Source organism: Falco cherrug, chromosome 12 (genome assembly GCF_023634085.1).
Source record: "Falco cherrug isolate bFalChe1 chromosome 12, bFalChe1.pri, whole genome shotgun sequence".
Classification (NCBI taxonomy): Eukaryota; Metazoa; Chordata; class Aves; order Falconiformes; family Falconidae; genus Falco; species Falco cherrug.
In genome coordinates this window covers 4,701,899-4,722,982 of record NC_073708.1, presented here as the reverse complement: position 1 = coordinate 4,722,982, position 21,084 = coordinate 4,701,899, and the positions used below count along the sequence as shown (strand labels likewise).

At 45.3% G+C, this 21,084-nt stretch overlaps 1 protein-coding gene across 2 annotated transcripts in view; it reads right to left on the bottom strand.

The window, feature by feature from the left end:
- Positions 1 to 21,084, bottom strand: part of COLGALT2 (collagen beta(1-O)galactosyltransferase 2) — a 59,945-nt gene that overhangs the window by 15,695 nt on the left and 23,166 nt on the right. For both annotated transcript variants that reach the window (XM_055725104.1, XM_055725102.1), the window contains 3 exons: positions 4,121 to 4,231; positions 2,470 to 2,587; positions 1,585 to 1,719 (listed from right to left, as the gene is read on the bottom strand). In XM_055725104.1, coding sequence (XP_055581079.1) covers positions 1,585 to 1,719; positions 2,470 to 2,587; positions 4,121 to 4,134 — 267 coding nt within the window. In that variant the 5' untranslated portion in view covers positions 4,135 to 4,231. The remainder of the gene's footprint in view (positions 1 to 1,584; positions 1,720 to 2,469; positions 2,588 to 4,120; positions 4,232 to 21,084) is intronic.

Below are 21,084 nucleotides of genomic sequence, written 5' to 3'. Positions count from 1 at the left end.
TCAAAGGCAGAGTGAAAAAAAGCAAAAAATTACCATGACAATATATCTGCCCTTCTATAGATTTACATATCCAAGGTGGTTATACTGGGTTTGGCTGGGATGCAGTTAATTTTCTTCACAGCAGCCAGTACAGTGCTGTGTTTCAGACTGCTGACCAAAACAGTGTTGGTAACACATGATGTTTTAGCTGCTGCTGAAGCATGTTTGCACAGCATCAAGGCCTTCTCTGTTTCTCACTCTGTTCCCCACAGCGAGTAGGCTGGGGATGGGCAAGAGGTTGGGAAGGTACACAGCTGGGACAGGTGACCCCAACTGACCACAGTGATTTTCCATACCATATAACATCATGCTCAGCAGTAACACTGGGTGGGGGGGAGTTTTTCCAAAGTAGCTGGTGCTCGGGGAATGGCTTGGCATGCATCTCCTGGTGGTAAGTGACTGTTTTTCTATCACTTTTTTATTTGGGGTTTGTTTTCCCCAATTCACTTATTAAACTGTATTTATCTCAACCCCTGATGATTGCTTTTGGGTTTAGTTTTTGGTTTTTTGCTTCTGCTTTTCCAATTTGCTCCCCTATCCTGCTGGGTGGGAACAAGTAAGTGACTGGGTGGGTGCTTATCTACCAGCCAGGGTCAACACACCACAGTGATACAGACCAGCTTGTAAAGTGATAGCTCAACCTCATTTTGGCTCTAAAAATAATGCTATTTCTACTACACAACATTTTTATATCTGATACTTTCTGCAGTATATGTGATCTGAAAAGGTAACATAGAACTAATTTCTGTACTCATCACTTCTGTCCTTCACACCAGTACCCTTTACATACACACTTCAGCACACACACTGCATACAATGCAAAGGATGTTGTCCCACTACATAAATCTTGTTCATATGTGAAAAAAATAACCTATACACAATGGAGAGCTGTAGAAAGAAAAGCAAATTCCTCTCAGATTAGTGTCACTATACAGGAAAGCTAGTATAAAATTATGTACAGAGAGTTTTAAGGCCATTACACAAACATATGGAAACATCTCCAATTCTGGTGTGTATATCAGTATTTTTTATGTAGTTAGTGGGATTGTATCAATCCCCAACACTTCTGGCAAAGCAAGCTCTGGTTCCTCCAGATTCAACTTTTTCAAATGAGGAATCTCAGATAAGGAAGCAAGTTTCAGCTATGTGCCTGCACATCCAGTGCAGAACATGTACTGCTTTGCTCATACCTATAGCTCAGCTAGAAAACAAAGCCTGAAAAACATTCACAGACTGCAACATCCTCTCTACTCTTCTTCCCAGCTTCCCTATAAAGGTACGGACCTTCCCCAAAGACACCCACCCAAGATTTGGGGTGCCACCACTATGACAGGTGCAAGCCGAGACAACCACCCTTCACCACACGCCAACACTGCCTCTGCATGCCTCAGAGGTACAGCAGCTTCTTTTCAGAAGGACACTATAAAAGCAGACGGGAAAGCCCACAGAAGAGAAGCAATGCCCACTGCTCCACAGACACAAGGCAGGAGGCCTTTGAAAATACAGCTTGCACAGTCACCCAGCACCGTTCACGAGGTCACTTGCCTGGGGAGTGATGCCGCACCAGAAGTTAGAGTAGAGAGAGCGAGACTCGAGCATTGGTGCCACCAATGTCTTGTTTTCTGCTATCATCAGGTTCAGGGTTTCTGGGTTGGTCAATAAATTATCTGCATCAATGAACTAGAGAAAGAAGAGGGGAAGAGAAAAAAAAAATCGTTATTAGAAGAAACTATATGCTTCCCCTGACACTTGCTTGGGAACAGGGCATACAGAGGCATTAGGTTGGCAAAAAAAACCACCAAAAAGCACTGAGCTGCTGGTTTTGATTCTGTAGGGTCGATCACTGTTACAGTAAACCCAGAGGTGCCTGGCCCCACAACAAAGCTATGAGATGGGAAAAGATGCAAAGCTTCCCTCCGACTCCACACAAAATTACTCCAGCACAGGGGCAAGGGAGCTGCAAGGGAAAATAACATTCAGGACAAGTTTATTCTGTGAAGACGATCAAGAACAACTCTTAAAAACTGGCCTCAAACCCTTGCCTTGGTCAGGGGTTGTGGGAACGCCACCATTAACTGCTGCTGGCATCACCAAAGATCTTTCCAGAACTGTCCTGCAGAACTATTCCCCTTACATTTCATCAATAACAGGTGATGTTTCAATCTGGGGGATCCTTGCAGGTGCCTACATATCACCAGGACTATATTCAGTCCTGACACCTGTGAAGAAAGCCTTGGGCTTTACCCAGGGACATACCTCCCTGGCTGCAAAGTCTCTTGCTCATCAGACCAAGAAATGACACACAGTATCTCACTGCAGAGCACTTTGTCTTTAGATAGAGAGGAAACTTTTCGACAGCCCCAAATATCAAAGTAACTACCTGAAAAGCTTTTGCTCGAGGGCAGTTAATAAATCAAACCTTGTATTTACCAGGATGTAGTCTGACCACTTCTCTCGTGCAGCACGCAGGGCAGCCTGTCGGAGTTTCATCACATGAGTGAATCGGGAGCTTGGCCAATGTTTTGGCCCAATTTCTTCTGGGTAAGACCTAACAAAGAAAAAAAAAAAAGTGACTGCACCCAGTTCTGAGCCCTATTACAACACTAGTGGAAAAAAAGAAAAAAAAAAAAAGAGAAAGTTCCCTTGCTTTCCAAAAGAAAAACAGTGTTAGAGTTACCTCAGGCAACCCAGGAGAGGTTTTGAGGGAGAACGATTCCAAGTTTCATGCTGGCATGTGTACGCAGGGCACCAGAGAACAAACAGGACTGTAGCATGTCCTGCCGACCACGTGGCCACAAGCAAAATAGCGCTATCGAAACCCGGAGTTTCTTCTGCTGCGGCAGGCCCTCACCTGACGTAAGCAGAGGTTACCCCCGAAAAGGAACTGAAGCTGATTTACCTCATCCGACCCTCTGGTAGAAAGTCATCTGTCCTCTGCTAGGCTTTAAGACTGTAAATACAGCTTCCTTAAGCCTAGTAGGACCAACAAAGCTGAGGAGGTGAAGATGAAGGCAACCTGGATTCCCCCAGGGTCTGGGCATTATTAGTAACTGTTAACACATCCCGTAATGGCTCTTAAATCTAGAAACACCCAACCCCATGAGCCCAATTACATGAACAAAATTATGTGCATGTCTGTTTTCAGGATCAGGTCCAAAAGCAAATACTTTTTCCTTCCATCTTTGTTTAACTTAGGGACAGATCCCTATGTGGAATAAAAATTCAGGACTTTGAAACAGTGCCAGCATAAACCAGTGAAGGAGCTAAAAATTTCAAAAACTTTTGACAGAACTTAAAAAACCTAAGTTTGACAGGATTAAGAAAACTCAATTGCAAAGAAAGGACTTAAAGTCAATAAAACAAGTATTCCCCGTGGGTTTGTACCACACATGCCCCACCACTGCACTGAGGACCTTGAAAATAAAAGCAAGCCCAAAGAAAGGGAAAACTGATGTACTTTTCCCTGATGGAAGAAATAGAAAACAGAACAAACCAAGGAACGGTTAATCTTAAAAACAAAAACCAACCAAATAAGAGCCCAACACACCTAACATCATATTTCAAAGCAAGATTCCTGCAAGTCATGCAAAGGCATAATATACTGAATTAAATCCAGTTCTCTGGCTCGGAACTTGGTGAATATTTGATGTTTCAGACAGAAGTTTCACAGACGCTATGGGAATGGGCTACGATTTCTCTGCTTCCTTGCAAATAAAGAATGATAGTTTTTATTCCCTGTAGCTTTTGATGTGATTTGTTTACCATGTAAAGAGAGCAGCTGCAGATGCTAAATAACCAAATGGAAAACGCCGCCTTCTCTGAAATTCTGCCTGAGTTGCTTGATGGAAGTCAGAGATCTTTTTATGGGCTCCATGAGAACACCATTTTAATGGGACAGACCCCACCCCCCCAAAAAAAACCACACACACCCCCCAATAACATCAAACCAAAATCCACATTTTAATGCTTGGACATTTAGTACATCTCCTGGTTCAAACCCAGAAAAACCTAGAAAGTTTGACATATACACCTTCAGCTGTTTGACAAACAGCTTCAGACAGCCTCTCGCTGCAGTACTCACTGGGGGTCCTCCATCGGTCTCCACTCCACATCATGGTAGAGGTTCTGCACGTTCTTCAGCCACTCTCTAAGGATTGCTGTGGTGTTATCAGCGTTATGGTCAGTGGCCGCCCTGGGAAAACAAGAGCACAAAGGAAGCCTGTTAACACAGGATTTAGGTCCTTTGCCTTTTCCAGCTGGTAAATGAGTCAAACAGAAGCAGAACTGATTTCTTACAGGTGCATCCATCTCCTGGCAGAACTCAGGGAAGCTCTGCAGATGTGCAAGTCCTTAAGACACAGGGCAGAGTCCCACTTTCCCACAAAGCCAGAGCACCCCCTTAGTGCAGGCATGCTCGCACACCGCTCCCCTCTTGCTCACAGCAATCACAGCAGCTTTACCACCAAGCGGATAGGGGGCTGAACTCTGTTCAGTTCATCCACTGGAAAAGACAAGACAGGCCATCCCAAGACGAACGGCCCCAGGTAAGCTAACTGCAAAGGTCCTACCTCTAGAAGCACCAGATTTTGCTCTGCTTGGCTGTATCGCCCTGCAAGCCCACCACGTAAGCTGTACAGCCCGGCTGCGAGCAGGCGGCTGCGCTGCCTCACACCACAGCCCAGGAACCCCTCACACCAGGACCAGGGGCTCTGCTAAGACACTGAGAAGAGCCCCTGCCAACATGCTGCTAGCAGAGGGAAGGATCAGGTCACACGCTGCTCTACAGCATCATAATTAGGCCTAGAAAGCCACTTGACTCCAATTTGCAACCTGCACAGCCCCTCTCACTGCCCTGTGTATGGTCGAGCTGAGCACAGAGGCAGCAGGAGAAGTCAGGGATGCTCAACACACACCAGGAGCAGCACCAGACCTCCTTCCCCCCACTCTGCTATAGCCAGCAAGGCTGAGGCTCCCAGAGAGGCAGCTTGCCTTCTTACCACTTCCCAACACAGAGCTTACAAGTTTGTGAAAACATGCGGAAAAGCTTGATGCAGATGCTACATTCCATTAAAACACTGCAACAGCACTCAAACAATGGGATGGGAGAAACCAGCCTGCTTTCTCTCTGGCCTCTGGATCCTCCCCGAAAGCAGCATCTGAAGAATGTTTTTTTCCTCAGGGTTGAATAGTATAGCTGCACAAACTGGAACAGGATGCACAGATCCACATCTCTGACAGTAATCACATGGAAGCATCCCCAAAGGAGCCACAAGCTCATCTCTGCCTGGGATCCTCACGCCCCTGGGTCACAGAAAAAGCGATCCAAGACACATCCCAGCTGCTCCTTTCCAGCACGTGTTTCCCTGGGATTACAACTTTGCACATCCAACACCTGGCTGCTCACGTGGTCACAGCAGATCCCACAGCAAATTCCCTGAAGTGGAAGGGCTGCTCGATTTTCCTGGCCAGAAGGCAGGAAAGCACACACAGCTCTGTAGTAGGACACGGCTTGTGCAGCCACAGCTCAGCAAGCTCCACTGAGAATTTACAACCCCTTTATATTCCTCTGGGAGTATATGTACTCCCAAAAGGTCCCGTGGAGAGACAGCAAAGATGGTGTGAAACATGGCCGTAAGAGGAGGGCACTGGAAGGCCATGCTGAGCCCCCATCAACTGCTATAAATTGCCTATTTTGTCCTGCAGCTCCGAGACCCAAAGGCACTTCCCATAGCACCCTCCACCCTACTTAAAGCCAGAGATACGTGTGGTTAGAGGAGGGCACACTGAAGGTAAAAGGGGGCACATCAAGCCCTAAAGCTACTCCAAGCTATTTCAGGAAAACACCTGACCCCCAAGTCATCATATAATCCTCTGACGAGCATCAGGGCATGAACTCTTCCTCGTTCATACAACTAGAAAATATCATTCCTGCAGGGTTTACCCTGATTTAAATTTTAAAAGACTCAAGAATTCAGATTTTATTTATAACCAGAACACCACAACCACTTAAGGACAGGAAGCTTATTTGTTGAATATTTATTCTTGTCTACTAAAACAATAAATAATGAAAGTTCAGCAAGCGAAGAGAGGCTGGTTTCTTTGTTATTAAATGCTCTCTACGACACAGCAAGGCTGGGTTTAGTCATAACTTCAGGGTTTGCTCTTGACCAAGGCCCTGCGTCAGACTGCACTGTAGATGTAGTTTGCAAGGACATTTAACCAGACTAAAACAGTCATAGTGCTGACTTTGTAGAACACACTAAGTCAGGCTTGCTCCATGTGTTTTACACATTGCAGCTCATCCACTCAAGCCCCTGTTTCAGCACACTCGTTTGGGCCTCCCACAGCCACTGCACCTTTCACTAGTCTTGTTCTGCTTTCCTCCCACACCCCAGCTGCACAGTAAACAAGAGCTCCAAAATTCCTAAAATACCAGAGAACCAAGAAAACTGCTTTATGTTCGTGGTCATCGCTGGAGTTGCAACAGCACCTAGTACATAGCAGGACCACACTGCAGAGAGGCATCACACAAACCAGGCGAAGATGATGGTGACAATCCATCTCATGTCACAATCTTTGCCGGGTCCAGGCAAGTCTTAAGCGCACAATTCCCAGTCAGGCCCACGTGCCTGTTTCCCTCAACAAGCCTCATCCCAGTCCTTCTAACCTCACATAAGATCGGCAGGGTCATGTGGAGGGGTTTGGTATGGTCTGGGGAGGGAAAGGGGAAGCTTCAGCTGTGTGCGTGTCAAATTGGTCTCAGCATTGTGCTGGCTGCTCCCTGGCCTCAGTCAGATTTTTCTCCATCCAGCTTTGCGCACACACAAGCCAAAAATGTATTAGTGGAGGAGCTGTTTGCAGGGATGTGCAATGGAAAACCAAAGTTCACAAATGAAACACAGTTTCCATGATAAAAAAAGTAAAAAACATAGAGTCATTCAACCTCAGAGAAAGTTAGTGACATGACAGAAGGCTGTTTCCTCAATCACTGAGAGTTGCTCCACAAAGCCCAAAACTTCGACTAGCAGAAGAAACCTTAAAATTGAAACACAGTGGCTGACAGAGCTACTACAGCTCTGCCCTCAAAAGCTAGCTGCCCTCACTGGCTAGCCCTTCTTTGCTTCCCCAGGCAAGGCAAGGGGGCTGAAGGATGCTCCTCCTCTCACGCCTTTGTCCAGTTCCTGTAAGGTCAGACCACACAAGTTTTACTGCACGGACACACCGCCATCCTGAGAGAAGGCCAGAGCACACTGAAGACTGCTGCTATCTGATCTTGCCCTTTGCTGCCAATGGCTGCCTAGGGATAGAGCTTCCCAACAGTCAGTCAGACCCCCCAACACCTTTGGTTCTCCATCCTGCTCCTGGAATTGGCAAAACTCCCCCCCAGGAGACCGCAACACCTAGCATCTTCCAGACAGAAGTGAGACACATGAATGGCTGCCTGGAGGAATCTTTAGATCCACCCACCGACAGGCTAAGGAAAGTAAGAAAACTGCTAGAAGAAAAATGGCATTTTACTGCCCAGGCTGTAATGGCATTATGTGGAAGGTAAATTCACATCCCACTAGACCTGCAGACATTGATGAGACAAAGCTCTGGCACAAAAAAAGGACTGCTGCCTCCAGGACTATTCAACCAGAAGCATTTCTAAGCCCAAAAGTTCTCGAAGGCAATAAAGTTTGTCACACCCTGGATGAAACATGCCCTATGACTAGCAATTTGGCAAACCTTTGTTTTTCCAGCTTTGAGCCTCAAAAAACAACCCCAACCAAAAAAAAAAAACCCCAAACAACCCAAGCTATTCCCAAAAGCAGGTATCACTATTAGTTTCAGAACAATCCATGTTTAAGATCAAACAAAATCAGCAAGTACTCCTACTGTAGTATCTGAAGCAGTCCATCTATCCCCCCAGAAAAAACATAGCAGCTATGGTGTCTGCAACACCACCATATGGAAAAACAGGCACTTTTTTTCCCCCCTCTATTTTTTTTTAAATAACAACCCCTACACAAGAAAAACAGGCAAATAAAAATGTGAGTAGGACTTCCCACTGGCAGCCAGAGCTCCTCAAGCCATAAGAGGCACGTCAGGATATTTCCTGTTACAAGCACTTCTTCTGTAATAGACAGTTTGTAGGACTTCAAGAAGCGAGTATACAGTTAAAACTCCAGTGCTCTAACTCAGATTGACAGATCAGTTGGACCCTGTCCATTTTTAATCCATTTTTCGAGATGCTAAGGCCATCTCTGCTACAGATCTCACCACCACCACCACCGATGGTCTGTTGCCCATGGTGCACAGTTCTGGAAAACTGACCATCCTTTCCCTCGGTGATGCCAGTCAGGAAGGGTTAAGACACACGGACAGAGCAGCCAGCACTTGTGCCACATCTGGTACAGTGAGGCAAGGCCACGCGATGAGACTGTTCGTGTGATAAACTGAGGGCAAGTTGGCATCGAAGACACTGTGCTGTGAGCATCCTGTGCTAGCTTCTCTTGGAAAATACAGGAGGTGAGGTAAAGCAGCACCTCCAATACCTGCAGAAAAGCAATTTCAGACTGCCCAAAGTCCTCCTACAACAGCGCTGGGGGAGAGGGGCAGCACTGGCCAACAAGTCTTCTCGGCATGCCCTGCGAGTAAATTGGATGGTGAAAGCACACCACGTAAGAGATGTTATCACCTCTCCACACTTGCCTGTCCTGGAAAAGTTTACCACATCCTCTGATCATTACTGGTCCATGGTATGGACTTGATAAGGTGAGGAGAGTGGATCACCTTAACCCAGCTCCACTTAGCTCCCCAAGAACACACCTTTGCAGTCCACATGGCCCTTAGACTAAGGCAGTGTCCAGATCTATTTTTCTTTTTGTGTATTTTTGGAAAGCATGTTGGTGAGCACAGTACTATTATTTGAGCTTGGGTCTATCAGCATTATTCTTGGCACAGTGTCAAGTCCAAATCACATTTGAGTGGATCAGTTTGAAACATTTCTGCAGTCAAGACAAAGCAGAAGCTACAAGAAGATGTGCTAAGTGCAAGGCTACAGGAAAAGGAGAGATGAGCTGGCTAGCCAGGAGTACAGTTCTTACTCATTCTCCAGTGTCTCCTCATCTCCATGGCTCTCTGCTAGATTTGCTCATGCTCATTAACGTCTTTCTTTACCAAGGGGGCTCCAAACCAGACACGGTATTCCAGATGTGATCAAACAAGTGCCTAGCAGAGGGGAACAACCCCTCGCCTTGATCTCCTGACTTACTTCTGTTCACGCTGCCCAGGATGCAGTTGACCTTTGCTACCAAGGCACACCATGGCCCACATTCAGGCTGCTGGCCACCAGAGCTCCACAGGACCCCCAATGCCTTTTCAGAAGAGCTGCTCCTCAGCCTGCATCACTGCAAAGGGCTCTTCCTTCCCAGGCACAGGATCTGATGAAGGTCAAGAGATTCCTCGCAGGCAACTCTCAACTCAAAGCCCACACACTCTGCAACTAGTAATGCAGGCAGGAGATAAAAAGCATGTTTCTCTCACAAGGTTATGTCTGCACCAAAAAGGAGGCAGCTTCACGTTCAAGAGCTGATTAACAATTTTAAGAATTTAATTAAAGAAAAAAGGTCTCCTGCAAGATTTACAACCAAAAGCCTGTATGACACAGCCAGGAAAGACTAGCGGAGTGACAAGGAAAAAAATCTAAATTCCTGACACATTTCAGGAAAGAAAGTTTAATAAATTAAACTGGAAGAGACCTCCAGATGGACACTCCTGTTCCAGTAACACGGCAGCTTTTTTCCACTCATATTTAAATCCATTTCCAATAAACAGAAACTAAATTTTAGAAAAGTTTGAGTAAGAATGTTCATATAGGGTCTTATGTCGGCGTAAGTATAACCACTCCAATATTTACTTTGGCTTTAGCCAGCAGTTTTACCATGGACACAAGCCCTCATTGTCCTTGCTCAAAGCACCCCCTCCCAAAAAAACTCAAGTACCACAAATAGCGGAAAAGTAAGCGCAACATTAAGCGCCTACTGTTTTAATTAAGTAACATGTGAGTAGCAGTGTATGAGGAAAACTGTTCCTCTTACAAACTGCTCATATTTTTAGCCTGATAATGTCTCCTCAAGTTACGTTTGCAAGCGGGAGTTAATTTAGGCTTTGATGGTTACCCTCATCTTTTCCTCCCCCAAAAAGGAAGGGGAAAACAAACAAACAAACAAACAAAATCACCCTTTTTCACATCCCAGTTTGCTCCCCCGAGCTATTTACGGTCTACTTACCTCAGGCACTGGGTCAGAGGAGAAAATTTTCACCTTCACCATCTGTATAGAAAAAGTACTACAGGACAAAACCAACACTGTGTGCCTCTGGTTTGTCAGAGTACAGCTCACATTGTAACACAAGTTGTGGGAAACTCTATGGCCAGGGCCCTGCACTGATTTCCCTCCCGAATTTAACACGTACCAACGCTTCCCTCTGGCAAACAGGGAGGGAAGGAACGAGGGTGGGCTTCGAACAGCGGTAAGCACTTCATGCTCAACAAGTGTATACTGCAAAGCACAGTCAGAACCAGGGGCAGCCAGCTTTCAAAAGCAAAATCTGTAAGGAAAATCTTTTCCCTTTCTGTCAATGTTTCAAAGACTTGAAGAGGGTGTTGGATTCTCCCTTTACTGCTATGAGAGCCAACTCAGACAGCCAGGTTCAAGCGGGCCCTTCCCATCGCGCCACCAAGCACATACCACAGATGACAATGGTCAGAAGGCTGCTGATGGTTGGGGCTGCACTGACAATGGCTCACACAAAGAGGGTGTCCATGGCTTTCCAGGGCTCCTGCAGCTTCTGCACGCTGCAGGATTGAATTGGGCCTGTAACCAAGTCCCAGGAAAACTCAAGAGATACGTATTTTAGCAGTCTCCCTTGCTTCCTCTCTGCATGCAGCCAGGGATTCAATTTACCCCCAAGGCTTGCTATGGGGTATAGTCCAATATTGAGTTCCACTGAAACAAGAGCCGCAGGTTGGCCACATGCCCTAAACCCACAGGTTGTCCTCCAAAGCAAAGTCCAAAGTCAATGGAAAACCCGTTAGAAGATCACTCCTAATAACTGTAACATAGAAACTGGTGACAAAAGCGCCAGTAGCTCACCTTGGCCATCTTCCACAGAACAGAGCAGCAATAAAGCATTCAGTCTCAAAACAAACGGTGGTGGAGGAAGCATATTTCTGTATGCCGTGTTCTACAACTTGTGCCGACAGAGGTGCCCATACACTCAGGCTGGACCTAGAACCCCTCCATGTTCTCACACGTTTGAGGCAGTGAGACAGAGCAGGAGCCTCATCTTTCCTGTTTTGTTAGAGATAAGACAGATGCAAGGGGGATATGGCAGTTCAGGCCCAGCTCTCTTGCTGTTTGCTGAGCAAGGCCACTTAACCTGCTACCTTCCAGCCTATTACGAAATGCTGAATTCTACAGTTATTCCTAAGGAAGTAACCTCCCACAAACAAAAACCCTCAACAGGAATTTGGCTAGTCTGGGCTCTCTAGAGAAGCCTTGGAGACAGCAGAGTGCTGTCACCGAATGGCTCGGTCTGAGCCAGCAGAGCTGCATCCCCCCCTCCTGTATAAGGGCTATAGCCAAAGGTGGTCCCACCAGATGCTTTGAGAGGGGAAAGCTCAGCCCTTGTGGCAGGACTCAGCCTATTCATGGCAACCTTCTGCCCCAAGGTAGCAGCAGTAGGGTACCGCACAGAGAACTCCCTCCATGCTCTGGGGAAACACCAGAAACTTCAAACCCCAGAGCATTAGAAAAGCCACCCTATTTCATTCAGCACTGGCCACTACTCACAAGTTGCTACAATGTTTTCTACCACAGCACTAATGATACACAATGAACAGAGCACACAGTATGTGAATTTTAACAGCTTAAGTTGAACTAAACAGAACATAGGGCAGACAGCCAAGTACTTACTTCTAGCTTTGTATGGCTTGCTACAGGCCCCCAAATTGTTTGGATCCAACAGCAAAAGCCTTCAGCTTTCAGTCACTTTGGGCAGCTCAAAGAGCTCCCTGGTCTGAGCTGAGAACTGAGCTCAGTGTCACACAGGCTACCCTGACTGATGACTGTGCTTATTCTGGGTGTGAATTCAGCCCTGCCAAAAATAACTGAAAAAAAAAAAATAATCCAGCAATGGAGTCTTAATATGAGTCAAATACAAATTTGGATTTAGATTTCCCAAAACAAGCGATAAATAAAGTAACAGACGAGTCACTTCTCCCTGCCTTCTTGTTTGAATGCTGCCAGACTTAGAAAACCAATTCAAAATATAAAAACCACCAAACTGGCAGTTTCCACTGTGAACCAGTGGTGAATTACCTTGACTAGGAAACAGTGCAGCTGGGAGAGGGTACAGATCCTAAAAGGAAGAAAAAAATTTCAAAACAAGACAGAGGCAAAACACTTGTGAAAAACCCAGTGAGAGGGAGGGTCCCAAGGCAGCGGAGAACTACCAGAGAGCAGCTGCACCATTACAACAGCCTGAGACAAAGCTTTCCTGCTATGGCTCTATCACCGTTCCCCTGAGGGCCACAGCACACCACCCATCCCAAAGCAGCTGGCTTTTACAGCCCCTAGCATGGCTTGATGCACAACTCAAGAGCTGTTCAGCACCCAGTTGGGCAGTACAGCCCCATTCCCCAAATGCCAGCGTTTTGTTTCAGCTGTGAAAACACCCTTCTTTACCACAAAGGAGCAAGTGGAGCTGTTACTGTCAACTACTTCATGTTCTCCTGCTCACAATCTTCTCCAAAATATGCAGCAAACCAAGCAGGGTTCACTATATCTTTTCAAGCGTTCCCCCTTCAACTGGCAGGTACGGCTCTTGCTCACCCACCATGGAGTAGATTCAGCTAATAAACAATTTTCTCTTCATCTGAAACACTCTCACTTTGAGATAACTGTGCTGCTCCCTGGACTGCCAGCCCTACCTTGCATCTATTAATCCAAGATTTCATACCTCAAATCTCACAGGTGTCAGTAGGACCAGGAGATAACACATCAGGAGCCTCACCAAGCTAGCTCACAGCAATGCAGTTCAGAGACTGTATACAGATTTAAACCTTTCACACCAACACTGATTTTAGCACAATTATGCTCACACACTTCATTAATAAGGCCTGAACATTCAGGCCAAAGTTCAAATAACTGTTCAAGCATTTAAACAAGTTGCTAAAATGTCAACGTATGTGTAAGACTTTTTGGCTTCATAGGGACTTGGCGTTTGTTCTAAGGTTTTCCTTAATTAAGGACAGGCTTTTGGAAGCATCTTCTTTTGGGTTTTAATGATTTTAACTTGGTCTCCAAGGTGTCAGCTCCCAGCAGAAAGGTGGCCTGAGCCATGATCAGTGGCAGGGAGTTGTGTGGGAGCACAGAGCCAGTAACAAGAGCAGCGACACTCTCCAGGCTGGGCAGCTGTACAAGAACAGGACCTCACAGTACAGGAATGCAACAAATATCTCTTCTCTAACTCTTTCCCCATGCCCTTCAGCAGCTTGTGGATAATAGATTTTGCTGGCAACAGCAGTAATTTTAAAACCTTCAATGATCTTCCAAGCCCAAGTGAGAGAATGATTCACAGATGTATGTAAGTGTGTACATTCGTACACACCAGGGTCTTCACTCTTTCCACACTACCTCAGGAAATCTCTCTTTCTGGTGTCTCATCTCCAAGATCCTCAGGCTGTCTCCAATAGTACAGTGCCACAAGAGGTATGTGCTTACGCCCGGTGGGCACAGACACAATGGGGGGACCAACATCTCCCCAGAAAAGCCATCAGGCTAGGGCTGCTTATGGCTGTCTCATGCCAGTAGTCAAAAATCCACGTTTAACAGCTTCTCTGGCATCCATGCAAGGGGAATTCTCTTGCAGTGCAGAGGAGGTTCCTGCTGTTTCAACCCCAAGTCCTCACTTTGTCTTGCTTAAACTCCCCGTGGTTGCCCTGCTGCAGAAAAAGCTTTAAAAGAAACAAAAAACCATCTGCATCTGGCCTTGTGAATATTTCCAAGCAGACTTGGCTTCAAGGGAACAACTCCCCTAAGGAAAGCCCGGGAAATCTCATACGCACAGGATCAGGGCTGTGACTAGCCTCTGAAATCAATTTGCTCAAACGAGGAATTAATTGTGACAGTACTGTAACTTCTAAAGGGATAGCTTGTTCCCACCGATGCTAATTGAGACAACAGCTAATGCAGCTGTTCAAAATTAATGTAAGCATGTAAGCCACTGGGAAGGAGCACTGGTATTTAGAAATATTCTTGGCTCTAGTAACTAAAAATGGATGGGTTTTAAAGGGCAGAGTCTGCTCAAATTTAGGTGTCCAGTACCACTGATTTTTTCAATGGGCACACTGAACATGGGCCCGTACCACATTACCGAAGGTCCCCCCAAAAAGAAAAAAAAAAAAAAAAAAAAAAAAATCAATCTGAAAGGCTTTCAGTCTCTTTACCAAGCTTGCAGAAGAATGAGTGCAAGGTTCCCGCAGTCTGCCTTGCCTCCACTAAGAAGATTCAGATCACAGACCACTAGACACCCAGTATTGGAGAGAAAAGCAGACTCAAGTCATTCCACTGAGCGGCCTCCTTTTTTAGTTTAGGGTGGGTTTGGGTTTTTTTTCTTTTTTTTCCTTTTCCCCCAAAAGTTATAACCATGCCCTACAACTCTCAGTAAGTACACAGTGCTTGCCTCCCAGCCCCCTACCCTGCAATGACAGCTTTCATCTGGAGATATATCTTACACTTCTGACAGTTCTACATACACAATACTGAGATTTTCAGAACTTAAGAGTAGGTTTTGCGACACCCCACGATAGAAAACCTAATACCTCTCTGTATCTCCCTTTACCTTCCCCACCTTTCCCTGAAACTCACCTCCTTTCCAAACTTACATTAAAGGTCAAAAGCTTGATGTTATTACTGCAAACCAAGCTGACTCTTTTGCTGACATACTGTAATACTGGTATGGATCAACACACTCTTCCTTCAAAGCAGTCAATGGATAACGGAGTAGTTGTTTCAGGATTACACCAATAAGACAGGTATGCTCCATTCTTCCAAAGTGTTTAAGAATGTACCTTTCCAGGCAAGACATTTTTAGGAACTCTTGACTTAAAATATGAAATATTAGTTCCTTTGCATTATGAATGGATTTTCATTCTAATCATATCATACAAGATTTAATCAAAGTCATTTTAACACACATAGAAGCACTTTTTATTGTAATCCAAATACTGTACAACTAAATGGTTGCAAATAAAAGTGATTTTTCATCACTTGTCTAGTGCAGGCTGACAGAAACTTTGTAAGACAATAGGAAATGGAAACAGAGTATTTTAAATCATGTCACTGATTAGGAGTTCAAGCAGCAATAAGAAATACATCAAACTAATTCTGGAGCAAAGGAAAACTCATTTTTTTTACCAGTCAAGAATCTGGTCTGTGATCTGAAAACCAACAGGATGTTTTTCCATGACACTAAAGTGAGATTTACACAATAATTGACCCTTTCATGTGAAAGCTTTGCTGATATGCAACAATAAAGACATTCTTCCCAAAGGTTTTTAGCCAGCTTTTCTTTGAGGCCATAGGAAATATAAAATAGGAACACAGTGATTTGCATCTCAAACTGGAACAAGACCGCTGAGGAACCCAAGGAGTGCTAGTTCTGTGAGACGAAACCCAAATCCAGCATTTGGGGAAGACTTGCTTCAAAGCAGGGAAGAACTGCAAGGAAGTCTAAGAAAAGGCGAAGTTCTTCCTACAAGCAAAGTAGAAAAGGATGCTTGGCTATCCAGAAAGATTTTGCCTCTGGAAAAAGAAAAGTAGCTACGTTTAGAAGAGCAGGAGATGCTCAAAGTTAAGTAGTCACTGAAAATCACTGGTTATTTCATATTCACACATCAGGCTCCCTGGAACTCCCAACCTCTATTGATATAGTGAAAAACCTAAAACTCTGCTGCAGACAGAAGCTGCACAGATAACAGAAACATTAACACCGAAAAAAGAGCAAAAGGTGGGAGCTCAGCACTCTGAGAAGGGACAGTTAGTACCGATACAGATGAGCCCAACAGGAATGTAAATAAGGAGCCTTCTGATGAGGATGTGCTAACTGCTAAAAGAAAACAAACTAGGGTAAAATAATTGTGGTAGTAGTAGATCAGCGACCTCCTACTCAGCTGGCCCCCACACCAAAGAGGGTGGATCCTCGCTCGGGGTTCACGCTGGTATAGATTAAAACCAGCCCAGTGGGCACATATTAGCTTGGCATGTTTAGAGTGGACAATAAGGAAGGGCTAATCGTTAGCTAGCAGATGTTATATGCTTGAACAAAAGTTAGATAATGGATGACGTATAAAGAACTCTAGTAGAGAACAGAAACTAAACAACAAAGACTGCTAACGTATGCAAAGATAAACAGGAACTTTAGGTAACTGCTCAAGAAGGTGAAAAGTACATCCTGAAGAGGCGCCAGAGGGAGGAGATTCTGAATTTTCAGAAACCTTATGTATACACATGACTTTGTATAATAAATACCCATCTGCTTGTTGAAACGGTGTGCAAGTTAGGAGTGATCCCCCTTGCACCCGGCGTCGCAATAAACATACCTGCTTTGTAACTCTCCTCAAGCTGTAGAGTTCCATTCTGCACATCACTATAACCAGCCTAATGCAAACGTCCCTGAATTACACAGATTTCTTTCACCTGCAGTGACCTTCAAAGTACAGCTCACCAGCCTTCTGATGTTTGAGGAAAGCCATTCATTCTCTTCAGTAATTTACAATTTTCATTTGTCTTTCCAAAAGTACAGGCTTTCCCTTCAAGAAGCTATGCAGGTGGAGCGTAAGTAATAAAGCCACGTCAGTAAGTCACAGGGCTGCATTTTCAAATCAGACTTTGTCCTATTGAAGGCACAAGCATAAACTCAGTGTAACCAAATAACTGGGACTCCCACTAGCACATGAAACAGGACCGGCCGGTTGGACAAAGACGAGCTGTGCCGTGTTAAGTGCTCTCAGCATCCTGCAGACTTCCTGCAAGTGACACGGGCTTCAAACTGATAGTCCATCGGGGCAAGGAACACACTCGAGCAAGAATAAATGAAAGAGCTATCGGGCAAACATGATGATGAGTGTCCCTGATGCCCCTGAACTCAAGAACACACCTCCCATCACTTGGTCAACGTCTAGCCTGGTTTAAATAAACCCAGGCTGCTCTACAGCAGTCACTACCTTTTGTTAGCAGCCTTTCAACAAGACCCCCGTGCAAACCAGGCAATAGAGCTGCCACCCCACATTTGAAGTCAGCTCTGCATTCAGGGTTGATTTCCATCCAGATCCTGTGCCTCTCCGGTGGACCAGGAATTCCTTCGCTGTTGCTGCGGGCTGAACAGGACTGTCAACAGGACAACAGCACTAAGCCCTCAAACCCAGTCTCCCACAAGTTACTACCTGCCTACATACTCAGGTGCTCAGAGACAGCACAAAGAAAACCTCAACAGTAAAACATTTCACGTATGTGCGGCAATTTCTGAAAAATGCAGCACAAATACTAGGAGCTATCTTCCAGTTCAGTAGGTTGGGAAGACTTTGGGGATTCAGGTACACATTCACTGAGCCACAGCTTGCAAAACACCACCTCTGTAGGCTTTTGGACAGTAGCTGTGTTACAGCACTCTGTACTAAACCTGCACAGCTTACTGGCAGACCTCGTGCTTTTCCACAGTCTGGTGCTCACGAAGGCTCCCTCTATCAACATCTGCACAGAGCTAGAAAAACTCCGTATGCCCCATGGGGATATATCCATTCCACCAGAAGCAACAATCTGTCTTTGCCCACAAAGGCTTGGAAAAGGGGAGTTACAGGAAGAAGTCTGGACTCAGCCATCATCCCAAGTTCAGGACTGCCAGAGGACTGCAGCTTCGCTGAAGAGTCTCCCGGGGCAATTCCAGGAATGACAAGAAGTATCCCATCAACTTCCAGAGGGCTGGGATTTTTTCTTAGCATTCCTGGGGGATGCAGGCCAACAAGCCCAGTGCAAAATGTTTTATTTCTGTTGCACCATCCTATGGAAGTGTCTAATCATGAAAGACACCAAGACAGAGTGAAGGACAATCAGTGTTTTGATGAAGAACTCTTAGCCTTTTGCACTACCTGCCCTCCAACAGAGGAGGGCCAGCCCCCAGCTCCTCCGGCTGGTCTGCTGGCAGTGTATACACTGATGTTCACTTACACCTCCCCTGTTCCAGCTCCGTGTGGCTCACTTGCAGCGTAGCTGTTGAGAGAAATTAACTTGGCCGAGCCTACACTACAAATAAATCCTCTGGCCAATTTGCACTCAGAAATATGACTCTGCACTTCTCCTTCATAAAAGGGCTTACTGTCTGGGCACGGAGAGGGCTGCGGCAGGAGCATGTACCAGATGAATAGATCATTAGAGACACACCGAGAAATCCCAGCACTGCTGTCAAAGCGCAGGGTATTGTCAAACGCCCAGCTCACTCTTTGCCATGCTCTCACACAGAGTTTTGTCAGGTTTGAAGGTTTTGACCCCGAGACAGAAGCTCCAGGCTTGCCTCATACAGGCAAAAGCAGTTGTGAGAATTTAAGTTTTTCCTCATTGCTTAATGCATGTGAATCTCTTTCCACCACTATGATCTGCAATGCTACCACCAGAAGTGGATGATACAGAATACAAAGACAAATCTAAACCCAGCCAGAAAAGGTAATTCCTTCCCTACTCCTGCAGCAGATCAGTCTCAGGTACGTGGGTCTGTTCTACCAGGTATCAGACTTACAGAAGCAGACAAAGTTAGCAAGGCTTTTTCAAAGGAATTTAACTTCAGGATGGCTTGGAAACAGCTGTTTTCAAACTGTGATCAGCAGGTATCTGTGGAGTATTTCTAGTTTGTTTGTGAAAGGTAACTTTAAAAAAAACCCGTATCATACACAAGTCAAAGTTTGCTACGCAGGCATCTGCATTCCCACTGGAAAAATGTGTTTTGGTTTATGCTCAGCTGACAGAATACCATTCCCCTTTCACTTGTGCTAGAAGGATCAGCACCACTGCCCTCATCAGAACCCATGCCAGCTAAAATTTTACCGCGGGACCCCCAGCACAATCTTAGCAGGCAGCACAATCAGCCACCTGTGCATCTGGAACCTCACATGATTTTTGACGCCAATAATGACTTGCGTTCATTTGTACAGTGCAAGAATACGAGAACAAGGCTGGCACAGGCACATAATAAACACTCCTGATTTCCTGGGAGGGCTGTGAATTACTGGGTGCCTACAGGCAAACTGGGAAAGTGTAAGGATGATAAAACCCCAGGTGCTAATAACATTTAGGACAGACACAAAGGAATAGAAACAGAAACAAAGATCTTGACTGCTTCTTCTACAGCCTCTGAACAACCAAGTCAGCATCCTTTGGGATGGAAAGTGTTAACAGAATCTGCTTTTAAAATATAGCTAGGAAGAACAGCAAGTAAAAGTCAACCAGGGACCTGTAACAAACTCTGTGTGAGGAGAGTTGCCATGTTTTTCGTCTTGTACTTCACAAGGGATCCAGGCACTGGGCTAGATCACAAGCAACCCTGTAAGCAAGCCGCCTTCCTCCTGCTGCCAGAGCACCTCCTCCTCCACAGACCACAAAGCCTTAGAGCTGTCCTAAGGGGCAACCAACTCCAATGTTTCTGGAAGCACAACCTGTAAAAAAGGCCAGTGTCAAGTCTGCAAGCGAGGGAAATGTCTTCAGGCTATAAAAGCAAGGATAACATGTCAATTAAAGGCTTTGTCTAGAGCACAGCATGAAGCAAGGCAAGGAAGAGGATTGATCTCTTCATCACCAGGCTGTGCATAGCAGATCTTCACAATACATCCCAATACAATAATACAAGGAATTTGCATTATTTATTCCATTAACATTGCCATGTGCTGAGGCATGTTCTTAGCCACTCAGGTGCATGGCTCATGGGAAATGTCACAGCCCTCCAAAAAGTCACAGAGCTAACACCTCTCTCCACCAAAGGAAAAGAGTTTCTGCTTTTTAAAAAACTCCTGAATCTGATCCACAGCACCAAAAACAAGCGAAGAAACTTCAAAACACAATAGCAAAAATTAGCTGTGTACCAGATGCTCCTCGGAAGACTGAGGCATGAAATCCACCCAACACTATCTCCAGATTCCTCCAAAGATATCCAAGGTGTTTACAACAACTGTTTCTGATGGGAGCCACATGAAAGAAACTGAACACACAACTAAAAAATGATCATAAAACGTATATCCCAAGATGTTGCTGTTTACCATATGGTAAGGAAATGAAAGGACACGATGGGTGCAAGCCAGGACAATCTGTATTCAAGGCAAGGCATGTGCACTGGCTTTACAGTTGGCATTAACATTATGAAGAGCCATACAGAAAAGCTAATGTAGGAAAATTAAAAAAAAAACCAAAACCAAAACAGTCGACATGGTTCCAACTGGTTAGTTACTGTCTCCGAATGATAACATAGCAAAAGGCTACAGAGCTTTCATCTCTGCAGCAGACAAGAGGTTTACTCAATCAGGAAGGTAACCACCAGAGGAGAAAGTTTGGGAGTCAGGTTGTGATTTTAGCTGTTATTCAGTAGCCACATGCAGATAAGCCTACATCTTTGATTATACTGGACTCACCACCCAGGCTTTAGGGACTTACTCATGCCACCTTCATGGACTTAGAACTAACTCAGCCTGCATTTCCAAGCATTTCAGTGACGCCATGAAGCTCAGAGTCCTTGCCACATCACATCTTCACTGCACTGTTATGCTAAGTTTGACATCTGGGGGCCTGACTTTCCCTCTATGACCATCTTCTGAACAGTTAGCAGATTCTTCTCTTCACCATGTGCACTAAACCTGGTCTCCACCACCACCCAACCACACAGAGGTTATACAAGGGGCCAGCCAGAGCTATGACATCGATGCAGTTTGGTCCACTAACACTTTAGCCAAAGGCTAAAGCA